At 34.0% G+C, this 14,738-nt stretch overlaps 3 protein-coding genes across 13 annotated transcripts; 2 read left to right on the top strand and 1 right to left on the bottom strand.

Moving 5' to 3' along the window:
* The first annotated feature begins 576 nt into the window (after window positions 1-576).
* Window positions 577-5,226, top strand: LOC116426505 (putative E3 ubiquitin-protein ligase makorin-1). Of its 3 annotated transcripts, XM_031975562.2 has the most exons (7): window positions 577-1,073; window positions 1,456-1,515; window positions 2,106-2,354; window positions 2,561-2,885; window positions 2,961-3,283; window positions 3,347-3,503; window positions 3,637-5,226. In XM_031975562.2, coding segments are annotated over exons 2-7 (1,191 nt in total). In that variant the 5' UTR covers window positions 577-1,073; window positions 1,456-1,513; the 3' UTR covers window positions 3,772-5,226. The 3 variants fall into 3 exon arrangements, with proteins under 3 accessions (XP_031831422.1, XP_031831394.1, XP_031831385.1); XM_031975534.2 differs by lacking the exon at window positions 1,456-1,515 and having other exon boundaries at window positions 578-1,073; XM_031975525.2 differs by lacking the exon at window positions 1,456-1,515 and having other exon boundaries at window positions 581-1,073; window positions 2,064-2,354.
* A 141-nt stretch (window positions 5,227-5,367) lies between these two features.
* sstn (stepping stone) lies at window positions 5,368-11,821 on the bottom strand. Of its 2 annotated transcripts, XR_004234993.2 has the most exons (5): window positions 11,670-11,821; window positions 11,297-11,577; window positions 10,910-11,210; window positions 8,635-10,839; window positions 5,368-8,568 (listed from the first exon to the last, which is right to left on the bottom strand). XR_004234993.2 is itself a non-coding variant. In XM_031976535.2 (4 exons), exons 1-4 carry the CDS (start codon window positions 11,671-11,673, stop codon window positions 9,188-9,190), a joined length of 2,238 nt encoding a protein of 745 aa, XP_031832395.2. In that variant the 5' UTR covers window positions 11,674-11,821; the 3' UTR covers window positions 5,368-9,187. The 2 variants fall into 2 exon arrangements, 1 of the variants encoding a protein (XP_031832395.2); XM_031976535.2 differs by having other exon boundaries at window positions 5,368-10,839.
* LOC116426905 (translation initiation factor eIF2 assembly protein) lies at window positions 11,778-14,262 on the top strand. Of its 8 annotated transcripts, none has more exons than XM_031976582.2 (8): window positions 12,369-12,510; window positions 12,587-12,627; window positions 12,741-12,949; window positions 13,020-13,127; window positions 13,196-13,418; window positions 13,486-13,608; window positions 13,676-13,935; window positions 14,004-14,262. In XM_031976582.2, the coding sequence occupies exons 3-8, from the start codon at window positions 12,749-12,751 to the stop codon at window positions 14,058-14,060; spliced, it is 972 nt and encodes a 323-aa protein (XP_031832442.1). In that variant the 5' UTR covers window positions 12,369-12,510; window positions 12,587-12,627; window positions 12,741-12,748; the 3' UTR covers window positions 14,061-14,262. The 8 variants fall into 8 exon arrangements, with proteins under 8 accessions (XP_031832423.1, XP_031832413.1, XP_076224947.1 ...); XM_031976598.2 differs by having other exon boundaries at window positions 12,722-12,949; XM_031976563.2 differs by lacking the exons at window positions 12,369-12,510; window positions 12,587-12,627 and adding an exon at window positions 11,778-11,931.
* Window positions 14,263-14,738: the final 476 nt, after the last annotated feature.

Below are 14,738 nucleotides of genomic sequence, written 5' to 3'. Positions count from 1 at the left end.
TACCTGTTACAAAAACGTATACAAAATAAATACAGCATATCGCAGCAACATAATAATTTTTTCATATTATCTGTAACTATTATATTTATAAAAAGAAGCAAAAAAATACAAACTTTTCGAAATACCTGCTAAATTATAAGTACAAATATTTTATTTATTTATGCGTACACATATGAACACATAAGAATGTCGTTATTATTTTTTCTACGATAAAATTATGTGAATTATACTTTGTAAAACAATTGAATACAAATTATATAAAAACATACGTTTCAAGTGAAAATTATTAAGTACTTAATCAATTACAATAACGATAAAAGAAAAGCAATTTTAATTTATTTTATCGAGGAAATTGTTGTATTTTCTAAATTTCGTAATGCAAATTCAAGACCGCTTAAACCAAGAAATTCTTTTGTCATAACCAAAATGTTATTGGAAACATTTGAGTTTAACAATTAGATATTCTACGATCGATTTCCTTCATTTTCATTCTCCGGTTAACGTATCGCACAAAAATCACGGTCGAATACGTTGAATTCCTGTAAAGCGTATTTGAATAATTAAAAGTTAGGCGCATGCTTACTAACTTGTGTGTGTATCGGTCAAATGTGAATTTGCCTCTGTTGTTGGTTTTAATCGTGACGTATATGTGTGCACTCACGCCTAAAGTTGACGAGTTGCATGTGTAGCAAATGTTAAACATTCTTCGATAGCGAATAAAAGCGGAAAGCACACGTATATATGGTGCAAAGAAATTTGCACGGGAAGAAAACCGTGTAAAGCGACGGCAAAGGTATTGAGATAGGAAGAGAGAAGAAGGACAGAGAAATTGGTGTTTTTGTACGATATTCAAGGGATCCTGTTAAAGGATACTTGTCGAACAGGATTGGTGATAGAATACGGAGCATCGTGCTACCTCGTGTTCAGGTTTATTTTAGCTGATTCATATTACGTGTTGTTCTGCCGTAACGAACAAATAGTGTACGCGACCCTTCGAGGACGCGTTGTCGATCATTGTTAAGGTGGAAGCTTTAGAAAATGGCCGACAATTGGACACAGAGCGTTGTTTGCCGGTAAGGAACTCTTCTATCATCGTTTTCCTAATATGTTTGGATGATCACATGAGAATGGCAAAAAGGCGAACAATAACTCTTTCTACAGAAGTATATACTGTAACCTGTCACCCAATGCCAAGACACAAATATTGACACTTTTTGGATTGTGTGCATGATTTTTCTTAATTTTTTTTTTCTCTTTTAACACGTTCGTGAATAAGACGGTTAAACCCGTCGACAGCGAAGCATTAATTCGGCACAAGACGGTATAATCGTTTTTTGTTGTAAGTGCAGTCTTAACTGTCGGAAACAATAGAACGAGCGCAACTGTCTTGTCTCGACTTACAGAAATCAGAGATTTGTCAGAACTTAACGGTAACTGCGGAATATTTTTTTTCAGAAAACAAGAGTTGCCAGTTGTTATAAACAGACTTTGAAATGTTGTTTAGATCAGTGAAATGTATGTGCATTTTTATGCAAATAATTGAATTAACAAATCTAACAAAATGTTCACAAATGTATTAAATAAATTGTGATTTGGCAATTAAAATTATTTATTGATAGACGCAGCAACATTATCTGTTAATGAAAAAGAAATGGTTCATTGGAAAATACTTTTATTTACCAGTTAAATCTGTTAGATAAACACGTATTATGTTTATTCTATGATAATTATAATAAATGATACTTTTGTATATAATTGTTATTTCTTATATACTTAAATTTTATTCAGGTCTATGTAAAAATTATTTGTCGAATACTTTATATAATTTAAATAATCTAAAAGCACTGCCATAATGGATAGAATAGTAAAGAAACATACATTGGTTATATACTGATTAATCAATATCTCTTAATTGATATAATGTTTTTAGATTATTTTTTATTTTATAAACATAAAAAATTTTTATTTTAACGTAAGTAGTCAACAATTTATTAATAAACGATTTAGTAATAGTTTCTTAATACAAATTTTTCCTTGTTATAATTTCATTTCTTTGGTTGCAGTTACTTCAAAAATGGTATGTGCAGAGAAGGAAATAATTGCAGGTATCACCATAGCCAAGGAGCTAGAAACGATGGAAGTACCACAGAAACAGTAATATCCGGGTCTGTTCCAACTTTTAATGTTGCTTGTCGCTTTTTTAAGCATGGCATCTGTAAATTTGGAAACCAGTGCCATTTTCGTCACACTGTTGAAACAGCTGATAATAATTCAGCGAATGCAAATTTGGTAGATAGTTCTTCATCTGGGCAACATACTTCAAATACTTCAAATTCAACAACAGTAAAAAATGTGTATGTTGTCATCGAATGACGCTGTAACTTAGGAAGATTTAACTTGTAATACCATTTGCAAATCACATAATACATAATTTGTGGTGTATAAATGTATATATATGTATGTATTAAATGATGTGTAAATGGCAATGTATTTACATAAACACATATATAATAAAGTAATAGAAGATATTGTGCAGTACAACAAATCAATGTATTTCCAGTGAAGAAAGTGCCTGTATGACAGAAGAATGGGTGAAAGCACCAGAATTTGTACCTTCGCCTGTTGCTGGTTCTTCTTCGGCAAGTGAGGCTTCTACTACTTTAGGAACATCTATGAGCTCTTCATTGCCATTATCTTATGCACAAGCGGTTAATCCTTCTGGTCAAGCATCCAGTCTATCTGTAGAGCCTCTTTGCCCATATGCAGTAGCAACTGGAATTTGTAAAAAACGTAATTGTACATACTTACATGGGGACATTTGTGAATTATGCAATCGTGCCGCGCTTCATCCACACAATGAAGATCTTCGAAAGAAGCATACGAATGTAAATAAACATTACATTCAACGATTGCAATGTTACAAAATATCAGTCTTCTTAATCTTTTTTTTTTTCTTTTAGGCGTGCGTTAAACAGCATGAAGTAGATATGGAGCTTTCATTTGCAATTCAGCGTAGCAGAGAAAAGTCTTGTGGAGTATGCTTTGAGATAGTAATGGAGAAAGCATCAGGTGAACAAAGATTTGGTATTCTACCAAATTGTAATCATTGCTTTTGTCTAAGTTGTATTAGAAAATGGAGAAAAGCTAAACAGTTTGACAACAAGATCATTAGAGCTTGTCCAGAATGTCGTGTCACTTCTGACTTCGTGTGTCCGAGCATGTACTGGGTAGATACAAAGGAAGAGAAAGAGAAATTAATAATGGACTACAAATGCGCATTAAGGTAAGAGAAAACATATTTATTATACGTAGTACGCGAGTACATTATATTATTTACTTATTGCAGCACCAAAGATTGCAAATATTTCAATAAAGGACGTGGCAAATGTCCCTTTGGTAACAAATGCTTTTACCTCCATGCACTTCCCGATGGTACTAAAACAGATGTTGGTCCACCCGTTCGTCAACGACGTAATGCCGATGTAGAATTTGATATCTTACGTGTAAGTTTTTCTTACAAAAATCTTGTTTTTTTTTTGTAAGTTGATTGCGGTTTTAATTTGATTCTTTTTCGTAGATGTTAGTTAGTAATATAGTATCTTCATTGTACATACACTTAATAACATTTTTTTACAGGAATTTTTCTTGTGGGACTTCGTTGAAGAGAGAGATGATCGTTGGATATACGATTTGGAACTTGCGGATATTGTTACCGTATTTTCAGATTCGGAGGACTCTGACTGGTCTGGATATGAACTTTCTTATGAGTAGTTGTGTTAATTCGATAATTATTTCTGCTGTTACTGTTATCTGTATTATCTATCTTATCTACCACTTATACGTGGTTTCAGTGGCTTAATAGACAAGTAGTTTATGAATTGTTTGAATGGTTATGGTTCAAAGGTATCCTGCCTATGTTGTGTGCTTTGCTTGGTGATATTTACATAAGAAATGTGTAAATAGCATCAGGTTAGTAAATAGAAGATAGCAGTAGTAACGAGTCTCGCATGTATAATAATGACAAGATTTTTAATACTATACTATCACTTTGTAATCACTTTTTTTCGCGTATCTCGACCAATATTCTTACAAGTAAAACTCAATCATAAGAAATATGCATCAGATCTATTACATCAGTGGTCCAAATTAATTCAATGAATAGAATATGTCAATATATTCACATTACTCTTTTGCCATCATACAAATTCCGCCTAACCGTGACCCTACAGTTGGTCCTTCTCTAACAAGAAGCAAATGAAAAATACATTAGAAACTTATTATTACTTGTACGTGTAAAAATTTTTGTTTAGCGACGCTTGATTTTGTAATAATATGAATTTTCTTTATTTCCCTATGCAGAATAAGTGTACTATTATTGTTCATGCTTTTAAATTAAATTAATTTTATCAATATTGCTATTAATCCTTGGCACGAAACTTAACGCTTGAATAAGAACTTTTTGGATAAGATGAAAATGTATAATTAGTTTTCTTACGACGTAGTTTTAGTTTTCTTTCTTGTTTTTTTTTTTAGAAATATCTTCTGTGTCAGTTAGGTACTTATTCTGTGGACAAAAGAAACCAAGTCTAATTTTTATTATGCTTTTGGTGTAATTTGACTTGGTGAATAAAGGAAAATTCATGGGAAATAGTGTTCAATTTAGATATTGCAAAATATAGTAAACCATTATTTGCAATAACCAGTATGTTGCATCTATTCGATTATCAATTCATATCGGGGATAAAATTAACGACTTTCATCCTACCTCCTGTTACAATTCTGTGAACATTTAAAAAAATTCCTTAAATTATTAAATTGTATAGTGTTAGTTTTTAATTGATATAGTAATATAAGGTATCCGTGATAAATGCGCAAATCGAGTGTAGCATGTAATAAGTATGACTGTGTGATAGCATGAAAATTTAGTTGAATGTTTGTATTGCTAAAGGTGAAAAGAATACAATTTCTGGCGGATATGTACTGATTCCGAATTTAAAAAGGAACAAGAATGAAAACTGATGTTGCAAACAATAGGTAAACTGAAAATAGTTTTGAAATTTTTATCAGCTTGTCTGGATATTTTATTATTTATTATATGTTTACATATTTTAATTGCTATCCATTCGGAATCAATGATCCTGTTGTAGAAGACAAATATCATTTGTAATAATGAATGAAGGCCAATCAGAGTTGTATAAAGGAAAATAAAAGCCAAAGAATACGGTATCAATTCTTTTGATAGAATTACTTCATATGAATGATCTTTGAAGGTATTAATGGAATTTGTCTGAATGAGTTAAATGTGTTGCGCATAAAAATTCGATCTATTAATCATAGCGATAAGAAAAAGTCTTTCTTTTGCAAGAATCTATTCTCAGTGTTGCCTTTAACGAACAGTCAGTTAACGTTTTATTTGATATTTTACTAGACAAACTTTCTACGCACGCAAGTTGTTTGTACTTTTTATAAAATTTTTATATTGTTAATTTTATAAAGGACTGTTATTATTCGACGTTTATTGTTATTGCTAACGCTGTTTATAAAAATACTCAGGACACCCGATACATATTATTGTGTATGGCAAACGTCTATTTAGAAGGTTTTCTTTCCATTTTCAACTGACGTATGCAATTATGCGTTTACTTTTCCGTGAATGTCAATTAATCGATACCGGAATGAAATTCATGTTCAGTTTGAAATAGTGTTTACGCGTTAACAATAAGAATAACAACATCTCCATATATTATCTGACAACACTGGGTATTGCCACTTTTCGTGAGTTCCAATTTAGTTCTGTTTAAAGGCGTATCTCTTCGTTCAGCATGTTGTGAAGAAGTGAACGTGTTCCGAGTGCCAATGAATTTGAATTTACAAGTCTTCAACGTTAATTTATTTTAGTTTTAAACGAGAGGGGATAAAAAAGAAGCGAAACATTATTATCGATGAAACAACCTGCGCGTTTGTGTATTTACGAGTGCACCAGACGAATGTATGAAATTCGAATTTTTATATGGTTTGCGAGTGAATGCATGAATCGTAAACTTGGAAATCTAACTGCTTGGGCGATATTAGTCGTAGGACGTGCATTTTAGGTGTAAATGACCTTGACTTTTGCTTCCTACGTATCGACGAATCTTTCGATTGAGGTTCGTGTTTTCGCGGAATTAGGAAATATTTTATCTTCGCTTCAGCGTGATCTATTTTTTAAATCGCTTCGCCGCGTGCCCTTCTGTGCGAAAGAAGAGGAACGCTTCGTGGGACAATGTTGTTCTTATTGTTACGATTCAGCCAGGCAGGTGTTCGTTTTTACATTAGGTTTCTTTGATTCGTCGATGAGCTCACGTCTTTCGAATTTTAATGTGTCCTCGAACTACGGTGACGTTAATGTAAATGATTGCCGTCGGTCGTTATAAGACCAGTACTGTAGAGATAAGGATGTTTCCGCCAGTTTCCCGTCACAAAGGTCAACCCTACCGCCAAGAAGGGTTAAACAATAAATTAACCGCGACGTTTATCAAGTCAATGTCTTGAATTCCTTTTTTCTAATACTGTTCATAGATAGGTCCATAGGACATCGTGTTGTGACGGGTCACTGCCCAATGTAATGTGTCTTTTTAATCACAATGGTAAAATAGGAAGTCATGAGTTAAGGTGGTAAATAAGTTAAGCGTAATATACTTTCGCTGTACTATTGCGAGAATACGAAACCATTGCCAACAATCCACGTGCCCTGCGTAATTGAAATCATTATTAACTATAGAAAATTTATAACGCTGTTAGAGTACCTAAAAACATCGTCTTGTGCGTTGGGAATCATGAACGTTTTTAATCTTCGAATACGTTTCCGGTTTCGACGACGGAGATGTTTGAGGAATATATATGGGATTTCTTGGAAAATTCATTTTTCTGGAAATTTGTGATCAAGATCGGTATGGACGCACAAGCATCTTGGAAGTAACATCGCGACCATTCTCTTGCTCGAGCGTCGAGTAGTTCGTTCATACTCATTCATTTGTATATTAGTCAAGCTCAATGATAAAAAAAGAAAACTAAGTGATATGTATATTGGTTTCGATTTCATTTCTTACGATGATATATTTTTGTTATTGGAAGTAGATTAATAAAAGTGTAGACTGTATGTCTATGAAGAGAGGTCAACATTCCTGAAATCATCTCTTCTCATGTAACTACCCTTTCGCATGGAACTGAAAGAGTTTATTATATTCACAAGAAATACGCGACTCTTAAGCTATAAATATAACGAGTGTTTGTTTCTTCAAATGAAAACGATAGGGATGCTGCAAATATATATATATATATACATATATATGTATATATGTGCGTATGGATCAACTTGTTTATTATTTCTCAAGAAAAATGTGATCAAAATTGAAATCAACAAAATTTCTTTTCTCTTCGCAAGCTCATATTGTCGCTTAATTTAGACGGTAGTTTAAGTTTACAATGCTTAATATTGAGAAATGTAAATTTGTATCGGTGTATGTATTAAACTTAAAGCAAAAATAGTATTCTATTACAAATATGTTACGAAACTAAATACAATTTCGTTACATTCGTATATAGATTTCGTCTAAATAAATACAAAATAGTTTCAACCAAAGCGTTGCAAAACGTCATTCGAGTCTTTGGCTCTCAGAATCCAAGGCACTCAAAATTATAGGAATTCAATGTACGCTTATATCTTACAGCGAACGTTGTGCAGAACACTCTTATTAAAGAAAAACATGATAATCATCTAATGAAACACACATTTCGAAAGATTATTTTTCAACGATAAAGCTCGACTAATGTATTATTCATTTTCTATTAGTTATTAGTTTACCAGTCACGCTCTTTTCCTTTAAATGTATTTTTAATTGTCGAAAGTGTTCAGGGCTTAGGCATCCACTGGCAAACATTCAATCTTAGAAACGTGTACTACATTCGGCGGAAAGTGTTCAATAAAATTTGTTGGGCGAAAATAATATTAGATGTTTATTAAAGAAATATAATAAAATAGGTTGACAATATTTGAAGAGAATGTTAACAAAATAATAAATCCTTTTGTCCTTATAAAACTTATTTAATAAAATGTGTAATTATATATAATATTTTCAATAAGAGAATTGACAATGGATGTTGAGAAATTCTTCAATAACCAAACAATCGAAGCTTTCTTGAATCAGCGTTTAATCATCTTATTCTAGATTTAGTAACTAAATGAAAATATTTACTTTTTGATTAATATTTTATTTACCTCGAAAAAGCTATCTCATTCTATATCCTTCACTATCGATAGAAAAATTCTCCACGTCTGCATTTACGCGAATAATATTTATAACAAACGCTTGATTGATTTAATCAAATACTTCTCCCAAAAGTAGCGACTGTTCCTCCAAATTCCATTATTATGTATATCATACATAAACGCATAAAGGTTGCTTTTATATTTGATTCCATTCATCTTTAATATCTTGGTTGCTTTTATACCATTTCTATCCATCCAACGAGTAAACAGCACTCGAATTATGATATAATTTTAAATTGCCAGCGTACGCCTAGCCCAATCTGTACAGTAAATATACTATAAAATCAATTATATAAAAATATTCATTTATACTCTATGTTACTAACCGAAACAGTCAACGCAATGAAACACGATCACTTTGTGACGGTATACAAATTTTTATTGCTAAACATGATCGTGAATCAAACACGTGGAGTGCAACGCACGCAAGTCTTTTAGTTCCTCGTAGAACCATTAAATTGCCAGAGTGGCCTATGTATATTAACTTCGTTTTAATATCTCGTTATGCAACAATTGCATACGTTTTTTAATACAATTTCCTTAACGGGTTCAATTAAAATAAGGCACTAATCAGGTCTCGATATATCAATGCAGTCGATTTTGAAAAAATGTTTTAAATGCCAGCGGTATCAAATTTCACGAAACAGGATATTCGTTTAATTGTTTTGCAAGTATTAGATTATACGGAATTTGCCGCGATCCATTTTGAACAAATTGAATCACGACACTCCTTGAAACACGACTGTTCGTCGTAGCAAAGATTCATTCGATCAACGCTATTTCAATCTTTCCCAGTGGGAAAAGATTATAATAATTATCTAGATAGGTCCAGCCTATCGATCCTTCAGCCTTTTCGTAATCTATGCAGAAACAAAGGAGTTATCTTAATGACGCGAGATACGGTTGACATGTCATTCGTTGAACCGGCTGATAGATTCTTTTTTGAACCGAACCGGCAACCGATCCATTTTGTGGAGCGTTCAATGCTTCCAACTCTCCATGAAGATCTGTTCCCGTGTAATGCGTTCCCCGAGAATCGTCTTGTGCTTCGCTCGAAGAATTTTGTCCGTTCCCTTCGTTTCTCTTACGGAACTTGGTAGAGTATTTATAAAAATCAGACATCTCGAAAGGTTTCGTGACTTCCCTGTAAGGCTGATATTTCCCAGCCTGAACGATCGTGCAATTCTGCGACGATCCCAAACGAATCGTTTCTTCAGCCGTCTCTTGAGACGATTTCGACTCGGCTGGGATTTCAAGCACTTTCTTTCGCGTTTGTTCGTACCGAGTCGACGATGGCGGTTGTAAATGCTGTTCACTTTCGGCAGTAATTATGTCAGTCTTACGATGATTCACAGGAGGCATATAATTATTCTTTCCATCCTCAGAACTGCTAGCACTAGGTAGTTTGGAGCATGCGGACGCTGCGGACTGATAATGAATATTCTTATGCGAACTTACTAAACCGAGATCTAGTCCTGGATTTGTGCCCGAGTCCAATGAGGTTTCGTACCATTCTTTCTCTTTTCCTTTGCGACTAACATTATCCGTCGTATCCTTACCATCATGCAGTTCGTGCAAATGACTTGAATGCCACTTCTCCACGCTGCCTAATGATTGCGTGCGAAGCAACATTTTATTGTTAGTCGAGGTGTGTTCGGATAATGGCAGCAAATGAACAGAAGCGTTTTGATGAGACGGAACGCAAGAGTTTTTGCCGCATCCAATAGACACCGTACGATATCGCGGCTGTATATCGGCCCCCATACTGGCAGTATGTTGTACAGCGTTACGCTTCCTTCGGTCTAAGCTACCGAATCTATCCGCGATAGGCTGATCATCGGGACACCAGATGATTTCGTCCTCGTACCGCATCCAATAACCTGTCGGTATTTGCGTTTCATTTGATGAATCTGTGTACCGCAAATTTTTACTTCCAGCAGAGTCTCGATCCCGTCTCAGCAGGGTCTGTGGTTGAGAGTTGTTTTTATGGTAAACAGGAAATTCGGGCATGTGCATGTAATGTATCGTACGAAAATCTCTGTCGTAATATTCTTGACCGGATCTTCGCTGAACGTCATTATCCAAGTGTTTATAATCGTTGTATTGATAATTATGAGTTTGTTCTTGAATTTGCTGTTGCTGAATTTGACGATACCGCATTTGTCTTTCTTCCTCGGTATACGTGTTTGGCAACGGGCGATATAACTTCTCGCTCTCTTGATAGTGATTTTGACTGCGCGATCCGCCGCTACCATGCGAGTATGTTCGCATCCGGTATTGGTCCGGTAATATATAAATATTTTGGTTATCGTTATGATCGTGCTCTATTATTTTGATATTTTGTCGCTGATCGGATACCGGAGAACAGTAAGCACCTACATGACCGTGATTACAGCTATTAGATACTAGGAGTTGGTCATCGTATACGTGTCCAGGGTATGTGCTACATTTGTCTTCCGAACCTAGTGGACTTAAGCTTATACCACCTTCTTGAAGTAAACCTCTCGTAGCTTTCGGATTTCCGTCGTTCACTAGAGAAAAAATTCATTTACAGGAGAATCTAAGGAAGCATTTAGTATCGTGTATAGGTAAGAGTGGTACCTGTGCCATCCAACGGTGGGCGAGGCTTTTTTGTTCTGTGTTTTACATTGGTATATAAATGCGGCTGAGTATTATAAACTGCATTGTGCTGAACTTGTACAGACTGATGAGTTTTGCTACGGCTTTGCCTTATGAAATTTAATCGTGCTTCCAATTCTTGAAGTTTGCGCTGACTTTGTTGATAGACTAGCCTGTGTTTACGACGTACCGCCTTGGTTTCTGTGGGATCATTTACAATACCTAAGGCAGCTTCTACTATACCAATTTGAACTTGCCGTTCTAACTCCAAGGTAGATTCCTCCTGTATGAAAGAAACAATATTTGTCTAGATATATTTTGATACATTTAATCGGAGCAACTAGAAATTGATGTAATTATGAAACCTACAACTTCATTTGTTTGTAATTTGTTAATTAAATTCTGTGGATAAGAAAATGCTGTTCCCACTCTTTTACGAAATACTGGTGGGCTTTCTCCTGGCTCCAATGGAATTTCTGATGGCAAAACACCAGTTAATTCTGCTTCTTCAACACATAAGTTTTTAAGTTCATTATTTTTTTGAGCTAACTTCTCTTGCAGTGCTTCCCGACGTTGGCGAAGCCACTGTAATCTTGTGGACAATGAATCTTCCGTCGAAGATCCAGAGGTATTTTCGTTCCCTGCCATCACTTAAGACAGAAATACATCTATACTTAATATTATCCAATAGCAATTAAAGGATTCGAATTTTTCATAAAAAATGCACTCATAGGCCACTTACCCATATTATTATATAATAATAACGATGAAATATAATGATTCTATTTGATACACGTATTTCAAGCAGAGTGTTTATATAATTAAGGCGTATCTTATACGCTTAAAAATATTGATTGCGGCACATCTAGTACTTGACGCATAATACACTGTACATTAATGTTTTGATTTGCTTTGTTCAATAAAATTTCCTTCATAATGCTACCTTTCATCATCTTCAAATCACTCTATGTCACAAGCTGGGCAAGCCTCGATAAAAGACATCGGTAGGTTAACTGCTAGGGTTATATGTATTATCACAGCGTAACAGTTAATTTCGTAACACAGCTTGTCACTTTTTACATTAGAAAAAACTGGCTGCTTAAAAGTAATTTTTACATTATCCAAACATAACAGAATATGTTCTCAATAAACGAAAAACACGATCAGAAAAATCGAATAGTGACGCGAATCATCACTCACGTAAAGTTGCCATTTTACATTCTAGTGTATTGCGTGACTCAATGTAACTGGATTTAATTTTTGATTTTTAAAACACACCATATCCGTTTTTTTAAATTAATGGAAAATTTAATTCTTCGATGTGAATACGTATTTTCATTGTGTTACTTTTTATTCTAAAACGAAGCATTTAATTATGTTTATTCTATAGATGCTATCAACACTGATATTCCACTAGGGGAGGTGCGGCTAAACAAACTCGCGCTTTTCTAAGAACTTTTACCAATCACTAATTCTTAACTTTTCCGCAATGTCTAACACATCACATGTTTTATGATTCATGTTGGATTAAGTAAAATCCGTTCGTCAAATTTGGTTGGATTAAGTAAAATCCGTTCGTGAAAGTATATTAAAAATTGCGATAATATTATTATTAAATAAACGTTTTTATTCATATTGATATCACAATACTCTCTTTAGTTCCTTTGGACCTGTACTTAAGTTGTTCAATTCTTCTAAACGTATGTTTGCATACGATATATGCACTTACATACACTACAATTGAATTAAGTTGTGATAATAATAATTTGTTAGTTTAATTTCTACTTTTGAAAGAATATTGGATTTGATTTAGACACTAATATGGTCTGTGATCTGAAACCCGAATGCTCATTTACATCATGGTATCCACAATTTCACAAAGATTCCTTGGAAGCCAGAATTCTTAATGTTCCCAATGACGTACTCGAGTATTTGGAATATGATGCATTTCTTTTACCTGTCGAGGCAACAAACGAGCCTGTAGAAAGTGAAGTATGGACAGATTCAATAACAGGTGAAGAGGTACATTCATATATATATAAATTAATTACTATAACATCATAAAACAAATTAAAAATATCATTTCTTTCAGTATTCGCCTGAACTTCCACCAACATTTCCAGAATTCAGTCAGAGAATTCAAGATGTCATAGATGAATATGGTGCAGTTTTTGTTAAGAGCAATTGGAGTTCACCTTCTGTAAATATACTTTGTTTTTTCTGTTTATAACATATTTATGTTCTTCTTTAATATATAAATAAATTTAGGATGCAACTTGGATTGCACCCACCAAAACTCTTAAGTGCAAAACTCTAGAAGAGGTGTACTTATTACTGAAGGGTTCTGATAGAATTGCGAAGGATTTAAATAAAATTAAAAGTTACACAAACAGAGGCATTCCTTTGGAGTTTTGTCTTATATTGAAACAATGGAGAGACATTAATCCCTGCACTGAATTTCGATGCTTTGTGGTAAAAAATGAACTCATAGGTAATCATTTTATAAATTCTCCATAATTTTCTTACGCGTTACAATTATTACCCTAACTTCTTTGTAGCAATCAGTCAACGAGATATATCACAGTACCACAGCTACAATGAATCAGAAAAATACAACATTCAAACAGATATTAAAAGCTTGTTCATGGAGCGTATCAAAGACAAGTTTCCATTGAATGATTGTAAGCGAATGTGTTTTTCTGTACAAAAATACTTGAATCATTGTTAAAACAATCTTGTATATTGTAGATTCGTTTGATGTAATTCGCTACAAGAAAGAAAAAGTAAAGATTGTTGACTTTGGTCCTTTGGATGAATCATCGATCAAAGGTACGCTCTTTACGTACGAAGAGTTACAAAACCAGATTATTGACACACCAGAATTTCGATTTATCGGTGAAGAGATCGGTATTCAACCGAAGCCTCCAAACCACTTCTGCATCCCTCAAGAAATAAGTGAATTTTTCCAGTCAAATGATACTACCGCGTTATTAGATATTATTCAAAGAGTAAGTAAATCCATTAACACGTACGATTAGAGTTTATTCGTGACGATTGTTCATATTTTTTATTTTAGGAAGTAGAGAATCAGCGGAATGAAGAAGAAGAATCCGATTCTGGCGCTATAAATTAAATTTAATTGTATTCACGACCGGCAATGAATACTAAAATGGAATTTACGTTGATACATGCATCCGTTATTGTTATTCGTGTTTCAAACGTAAAAACGTTCTGACCATGTCGAACGAAGCTTCGTTACCTTTAAAGTAGCGTGTATGCCTGTAAATAGGTATAATCGAAGACAAAGAAACAAATAAATCGAATAAACGAATAAATGTACTCTCGGGAAACACGTTTAAGTACAGAACTTTCACTTTTATTCTGCCAGACCCTCTTCTATCATTACATTACATAAAACGATTAAAGGCTATCCTACCGCTTAAAAGAATTATCATAATATTGCAATATTTTTTCGAGCCATCGGCCTTACCGAGCGACGACCCTTATATAGAAAATATGTCTTGTTTATGTACAATATGCAATCCTTAATACTTCGATTTGAAAAAGGATTCTCGATATATGTACCTCCGGACAAGTTAATACGCTGTACAGTCATATCCAAGGAGCATTTCTTCGGTATCTTTTTTTTTCTCTTCGCAATCGATAAAAATCAACGAGATCAAGCGATTACTTCCGTTACTTTTTCTCTTTTTTTTCGGGGGAATACTTCTCGTATCCTTTTCCCTCTCTCGATCAGACCGCATTACTATTCGACAACAGCGTTTCTCGTAATCGTGGTTGGAGTCAACGT

This window comes from Nomia melanderi, chromosome 6 (assembly GCF_051020985.1).
Source record: "Nomia melanderi isolate GNS246 chromosome 6, iyNomMela1, whole genome shotgun sequence".
NCBI lineage: Eukaryota > Metazoa > Arthropoda > Insecta > Hymenoptera > Halictidae > Nomia > Nomia melanderi.
The sequence above is the reverse complement of the archived record's forward strand: the minus strand, read 5'-3'. Positions and strand labels throughout refer to the sequence as shown.